The following is a 7,866-nucleotide window of genomic DNA, read 5'->3' as shown; positions in this document are numbered from 1 at the left end:
ACCTAGTGTGCTGAAAGTAAAACACAGTTATAAAGTTATTGGTACTGACTTTACATTCATAAATTACGTTTATGCAGGCTTCACACCCTAATCTGAGAGGTGGGATACATATGTCTTTACTTTGAAGTGACATTACACTCAAAAACTGTTAATAACCAAAAGTAATAAAGTTACAACAAAACATAAGAGTACATTTACAATTGTAGAGTTACTCATGTGTACACTTTTACCTTTGTGGATAGACCTCATTGAGCCTCTGCCTAATTTCATGCAAATTCATCAAATAGAGCTAAAGTTCTTAGTTAACCGAAGATGTTCTAACTCGCCTCTTCAACTTTCCCCTCATTGGATCTGAACAAAACCTTAAATATTAGCACTGGGTACAATAAACTAACAGCCTGCTTTATTTGAAGCAGATTCATAAACAGTGCTAAAGTTATAAACAACAGAAAAATATATTGCCTCACTTTACCTGTGTTCTCCCAGTGGGGGATTGACATTAAATAAGACATTCCAATAGAACACCAATTCTTCCAATGTTCTCTCAAATTTTGGGCAGAGTTGTCACACAGTGCCAATGTTTTTTTCAAATTAACACTTTTTTGGCTACCATTTTAATTGCCTACTATTAATCTGCTGTCAAAGCCAAATTTCAGGCAAGTCCATCAGCCTGCATCAAAGTCCTTCTTGACTTGGCCTAGTAGTTCGGGCTGGACTTTTGCCATTGGAGCAGGGCCAAGACCTTTGCATTTTGTTTATGAGTATGCTGAATTGATTATTGATTATTATACACTTACTGACCTGAGGTCTAGTTGTAAATGTACTGACATGTCTCTCTCTCCTCCCTTGTTGGCTAAATAGCCTGTTGCTAAGTACATTGCTCCAGTGCCCTTTAGTTGGGTTCTTTGTAAATACTCCCTATTAAATTAATACTGCTCACAATTTACGGTCATATTCATGTTGGTCTCTAAGTTCTTACCTGGGTCCCCACTTTCAGCCATTGCGCTGCAGACACCATTAGGATATTTCTCTCAGGCTCACACAAGTCCCTTGAAAAAGTTGACAACTCAACTTAGGTGTTCATACATGCAAAGTGTAAATTAAACATACATGTCATGCTACAAATAGTTCTCCAATAAATCTTCTACGTTTCCAACATTTTCCACTTCTCCTCATGCGGTAGTGTGGAACCACTGCTGATTACGTTGAATTTTAGAAAACGTGATGTAGAATATTTGTGTAACGTCAAGGACACACCTGGAGTGTGTGGAGCACAGACAATCATTAACCTGTTCATAGTGGTTTTCTCGATGCATTGCAGCTATTTGCCTTCCATGACATCATTAGCTTTGTTCAGAAATAGAATTATCCTTGGAAAGAAGCAGATAAAGTTTGGTCTAGTTGGGTATAAATATCTGGATCTCCTCTAGAGGAGTCACCACTGCCAGTGCTGACAGGACCACCATGAAGTTCCTTCTGATCTGTGCCCTCCTGGGGGCTGCTGGTGAGTGCAGGGTGTACACTCTTTGTTAGAGATGGGAAGGACTTTTCACTGCAGTGTGCACAGTCTTGTTTCAGCAGCCCAGGGAACTAGTGATTGGGCCTCTATTGAAGCCTCCACAAATCTGTCTTCAGAGACCTAGAGGGGTCACACCTGGGACCCACAGTGGCATTTCAATGAACGCAAAGGTTCACTTTTCACACACGTTCCAAAGTTATTTTCTATTCACTGATTAATGAGGCAAGTGAAAGGATGTGGAAGAATATTTGTATTATTTAGGCACAGCTGGGCACCAGAGGCTTCCTTAGTGAGATGCTGTACCTTTGTGCTGCTGTAAATATTATGGGGCTTTTTTGGATTAGTGTTAACACGTAGTGCACCTAAGGCGAGCATCACACTGCTGCATCTTGTTTTCATACATTAAACAGTTGTGTCTTGTGCCACTGCAGAGCTGCAGTTGGAGGGCTTCAGAACTGAAGGTTTCCTCGAGGCGTTTCCTAACTATGAGAACGTTTTGTTTCACCTCAGTATCATGGAGGAGAGTTTTCAAGCTCAGGTCACAACAGCAGAACTGGAGCATTGGTGATAAAGAGTAGTTTTAAGTCCTGGTACTTCAACCTGCAGATATTTTGGTTTCTTATTTGTCTAAGTCCGAATGAACGACTTTGAAGGTGAGACAACATAATTTGAACTTTATTCTTGTTAGTACGTGTACACAATGTAGATTGTGTACAATCTCTGCTACGTGTACACATTTATTTTAGTTTAAGGTCAGACGATAATTAATCTGTGTGCAGAGATCGCAATTACAAGAAGTGCCACGAGTGCAATTACAAGTAGTGTCCAGTGACTGCAGTTACAAGTACTGTAGTGTCTGTAATTATCGGGTACAGTTAAGACCGCACCCTCAAACCAGCTTGAATTCAAGAGGGGTAAAGGCCAGAAAATGCAGATTTTGGTAAGAAAAGCACCAATAATCCCGTGATATGCACCATTGTGGAGTGCTGAAATATGTGATATTTATTACAAACCCCCAGCATTGAATTTTAACGGCTGTCATGAATACCACCTACGTCTCCGGGGCACTAGCAATCCAGAACTCCCTAAGGAAGGTGTAAAATTGCTTTGAGTGGAGCAATAAATTGTTGCGGGGCCCCTTCCGGGATAGCACTTTTCTGAAAGGACCCAAAAGGCTCAGACTTTGCACATGCCTAGAGAGAACAGAAACAGCAGCGCCACAAACTCTATTAAAGTTACCATTTATATAGGAGTTAGAAAAGGTACCACTGTGGATATCACCAGTTATTCCTGAATCTCTCCTCCGGGAGCTAGAGTCATCGAGGCACATTTGTAAATTAATTACTAGGAGGTGTGCTCTTTTGTCGTCCCACATACTAGAAATGTTCAGTAATGTTTATGATGCTTTCGGAGGGACTGAGTTACTGGACGTGTTTTCTACAGCATTGACACGATGATACCCATATTTATTTTAAAGGTCTGGTAGCATTTATATAATTGTGATTATTTTGTTCGCCTGTTCACTGGGAGCCTGTATTGTGAAATATTGTGTTACAAAATTGACTTGTGTCATTTCTTGCTTCTCTTTCAGCTGCTTTCCCCGTTGATGATGATGATAAAATTGTTGGGGGCTACACTTGTACGAAGAACGCGCTCCCCTACCAGGTGTCCCTGAATGTCGGCTACCATTTCTGTGGCGGGTCCCTCATCAACAGCCAATGGGTCGTGTCGGCTGCTCACTGCTACCAGTCGTAAGTTTGTGTTTGTCCCATATCTCAAAACTCTGCTGCCACAAAAGTGCCAATTTTAATGACATTATTAGACTGGGACAGGTACCAAAGTTTGATTTTCTAAGTTCACTTATTATCAGGCTAATTCCCATTTGTGCAGTGATACTGATATTTTTAGAACTATTAATGAATGCACTTTCCAATATTATATCATAGGAAACAAACATGTATATTGGAAGTGATTATAAAAATAGGCATTTCAGTCAATTCTCATTGACTGCTGTGGCATCAATGTTGTTGGCAGTGAGTGCGTTTCTCAAGTTGATCTCAACTGAAGCCACAATTAAAGAGGCAATGAAAAGTCTTTCCATTTGTGTGAATATGGGAAAATGTGTCAATGTTATTGGATTTGTTAGGCAAGACTATTACATTTTATAATTTATTAGGCTGTGATTAGGGATGCATTTTATCCTACCTCTGCAGGGTCTATTAAAGTTGGGAAACTTTGTTGTGGTGAAGACAGGTCAAGGTTTCTGACCCCTTGTGAGCACACAAGAGAAGAAATTATTCTCCCCCCACCCAGTGGAAGAGCACAGGAAGGCATACTATATTATGCTGAACAGATGTTTATTGAATACTGAATCTTGTCTGAAAAAAATGTCATGTTAAATCATGCATCTATCTTCTGTGTTCTAGACGTATCAACGTGAGGCTTGGGGAGCACAACATTGCATCAAATGAAGGAACAGAACAGTTCATTGATTCCGTCAAAGTCATCAGGCATCCAAACTACAGCTCCAGGAACCTGGACAACGACATCATGCTGATCAAGCTGTCCAAAGCTGCGACTCTCAACAGCTACGTCAAGGCCGTCGCCCTCCCATCAGGCTGTGCGGCAGCGGGAACCCAGTGCCTGATCTCAGGATGGGGCAACCTGTCCGGCAGTGGCTGTAAGTAGTCAATGACTGAAGGAACGTTCATCAACCAGAGCCAGGGACTTCATACTAAGAGGACTGCCTGCTTGCAGGTGGTGAATGAGAGAACAAACGCAGTGAGATGAGGCAGCTGCTGCAATTCTCCAGAGTCATGGGAACTCCTGCTGCCCCTTGAGCTCAGAGGGGAAAGAATATTTATGGCCCATGCCTTCATTGGTCAACAAGGGTTGATCAGTGACGGTGTGTCCTGCTCTGCGCACAATTTATGCTGATACTAACCTAAAACAAAATCCATTTTCCATCCCCTGAAGTCTGATAAAATTACAATCTGCTTTTGTTATTTTTCTTGACCTTGCTCTGATCAGTGCAGGCTGTGATGTCATGAAAAGTCAGATAGAACAAAAGTATGGTTGCAATCCGTATATCAGTTTTAGCAACTGGTATTCATTCTGAGCTGGATTCAATTCCACCATTTATTGATGGTGTGTGCCATTAAAGTAATGATCTGTCTGAGGCAAATCAAACTAGGCCCTGCCCCAAAAAGGGTAGTGTAGCTCAAAGTGGTAAACCAGGTGCTCTCTGAATGAGGACACAGACAACCACAGTTTCAGCCTTATTAGGCTTCATGGGTCAGTGCAGCTTAAATCATATCTTAAAGCCAGCTGGGAAACCATGTCTGAGCATTCCTCCAAGTCAAGCTTTTTTTTAACATCTCCCTTAGTTGATATCTACATTTGGTTGCTCAGAAGGTGTGCGTATTTTACAGTTCTGTGAGCAACATTCCTGTCTTATTCATTCTAAAAGAAGTTGTGAAATCCATCTTTGGAAAGGCATTAGCGATGTCAGAGACCTGATTGGCAAGGTGACTAGATAGCTACATATCATTTGGACACCACAGCTACTACCTGGGGCTTATGCCAAAGGATGTCCTCAGAATAATCCATGGGAATGGGTACAGAGATCCTCAACATTATCCTACGGATTTATATTTAAGCCCGGTTTGGTCAATGGTGCTAAGCCAAATATTTTAAAATTGAGAATATTCACTTACACTTAAACCCTTTAAATATTTTTGAAGGCTGGTATTGTAATCTTATTGGGTTTCCACAAATGGCCCTATGCTTCTGAATGCTCACCTTTCTACTCACAAAAGCTCTTGAGTATCCACCAGTTTCTCCCAATTGTACTTAGCCAGTGTGCCTTAAAGAAGACTTTTGAAATTGATTTCTTCAAAAATTCACCAGCTGTAAGAGTGTATCTAATCTTCACAACATATGATTAGCGTGGCTTTTTATTGCAAGTTACAAAATCACTATTTGCCACTAATGTTCTCCAAAATTATTTGGGATTATCAAGATTTGGTAGTGCACAAAAGAGTTGGTCCAGCTCAAAAAAACATACCAGGTAAAGATGACTGTAGGTCTGCAGTATATGCTGAACTCCAACCGAAAAGTCAGCGTTCAGTTTGGAATCAAAAGTGCTCTGAATGCCAATAGTAACTTGGGGGGATGAATATCCTAACCCAAGAGAACATTTAGGCCCATACTTATACTTTTTTAGTGCCGCATTTGCGTAATTTGTTTACGCAAAAACGCTGCAAACTTTCAAAATACAACTGTATTTTGTAAGTTTGCGCCACTTTTGCGTAAAAAAATGACGCAAATGCGGTGCTAAAAAAGTATAAATATGGGTCTTAGCGAGGCGAGTGGCTACACATCCTGGTTATTTATTTTCTGTTGCAGTTAGCGATATTTCTTAGAACAAAATGCATCCACGAATCCATTTTGGATGCTAGAGGCCATTTTTGAGTTAAGAAATAGCGCTAAATGCAGAATTACTCCTTCCACGTAATTATAGGTAATTTTGTGGTATCCGTAGGTAATTCTGCATGATTATGCTACACAGAGTTATAAGAGTTACACTCACCTCTAAAATTGAACCAGTTTCAAAGTTGTTTATTAGCAGCTGGGAATACACCTTTCTTTATTTGCCTCTTTTCATCAGCAAACTACCCCAATGCCCTCCAGTGCCTCAATGCACCAATCCTGACTACCAGCCAATGCACCAGCTCCTATCCTGGGCAGATCACCAACAACATGTTCTGCGCAGGATTCCTTGAAGGCGGGAAGGACTCTTGTCAGGTATGTGACATCTGAAGGTACTTCACACTGTCTGCACTGCTTGCTTCATTCTGTAGCAGATCGAAGTATTGGGTTATTGGTGAAAGAATTCACAGATTGTGAGACAGACCTCAACAAGAGAGAGCTAATTAATAGTTTACTCAAATTTGAGGTTAATTCCAGCCATTGACTTTTAGCAATATAAATTTGTGTCTGCTTATTTAGGAAACTATTTCTATTCACTGGGTCCATCTGTCAAAAATAGTCATAGCAAAGAGCATCAGAATTTGCCTTGCTACCAAATATAATGCCCTTTAAATAACCTGACAGTCGATCAGATAATGTGTACCCAGAATATTTTAAAAAGGCATGTGTTCTCATGTTTAGAACTCATGGTCAGGTGAAAAGGATCACTTTTCTAGACAATAGGGTTTATAAACATATTCCATAACAACCACCTCTGAATTAAGAGCTCCCATTCACCCCTCCCGCCCTCGTACCGTCTGATGAACTCAGTACTCAGTATTTCTGAACTGCAATGGTAAATGTACAGTCTAAGTACAGAATTTGTTGCACCCAATGCCACCCACTGTTTCTGTTTTCAACATGCACCACAAATCTTGTGTTGGGTGGTAACGTGGTTCACCTGCCTCTACAGAAGATGATCAGAAATAACCTCAAACACAAAATACATAAAATATAATATAATTGGTAACCTACATTTTTTAATAATTCAGTTTATCAGGAAATACCTTTAAAATACAAAAGCATCACCAAACCAGCTATAGTGATGTTTGTCAATTAAGTATGGACATTTATATGTAAATGTTCATTTCATGAAAAGGGGTTAAGGATAAAAAAACTGATAATGAACATGTCAAAACAAATACAAACAGAATGTTGCCCTTGCTCTGTTATTCACGCTTGAGGGATGATGTCAGCTGTGATTTCATTATTTGATGCTGATGGAAATGTCCAGTGAGGATGCACTTTATTGTGTATTTTCTAATTATTTATACAGTTTCCAGACCAATGCTGATTGAACATTGTCTTCTTTCTTTTAGGGTGATTCTGGTGGCCCAGTGGTCTGCAATGGCCAGCTGCAGGGTGTGGTCTCTTGGGGCATTGGTTGTGCTCAGAGGAACTACCCAGGAGTTTACACCAAGGTCTGCAACTACGTCAGCTGGATTCAGAACACCGTTGCTTCAAACTAAGAATATTTCTGATAAGTGACGATTATCCCCAGACTCAAGTCTTGATTTCACGCAGCACTGTTGTGGAGACAAAATAAATTATGGAACAAAATGTCATGCTCATCTCTGTTGTGGAATGTGTTATTCAGTCATTGATCCCTGTATACTACTTGAAACAGAAAAGACATGTCTACACAAACATTCACAAAGGAGAATTCTTTTCTAAAATATTAGCTTGAATGCATTGCAAGAGAAGACACAATCAACTTCTTGACTACAAATGTTAACTATTTAACATATTTTCAAATAGGACCCTGATTGACTTGTGAAGTATTCAATTAGAACATTAACTATCCCTCCACATACTTT

General features: G+C 40.1%; 1 protein-coding gene across 1 annotated transcript; it reads left to right on the top strand.

The window, feature by feature from the left end:
* Nucleotides 1-1,392: 1,392 nt before the first annotated feature.
* Nucleotides 1,393-7,620, top strand: LOC138303572 (trypsin-like). Its single transcript, XM_069242837.1, has 5 exons — nt 1,393-1,504; nt 3,111-3,270; nt 3,946-4,199; nt 6,189-6,325; nt 7,369-7,620. The coding sequence occupies exons 1-5, from the start codon at nt 1,465-1,467 to the stop codon at nt 7,516-7,518; spliced, it is 741 nt and encodes a 246-aa protein (XP_069098938.1). The 5' UTR covers nt 1,393-1,464; the 3' UTR covers nt 7,519-7,620.
* The last annotated feature ends 246 nt before the right edge of the window (nt 7,621-7,866 follow it).

Source organism: Pleurodeles waltl, chromosome 7, assembly GCF_031143425.1.
Source record: "Pleurodeles waltl isolate 20211129_DDA chromosome 7, aPleWal1.hap1.20221129, whole genome shotgun sequence".
Lineage (NCBI taxonomy): Eukaryota > Metazoa > Chordata > Amphibia > Caudata > Salamandridae > Pleurodeles > Pleurodeles waltl.
This window is presented reverse-complemented; position numbering and strand designations above follow the sequence as displayed.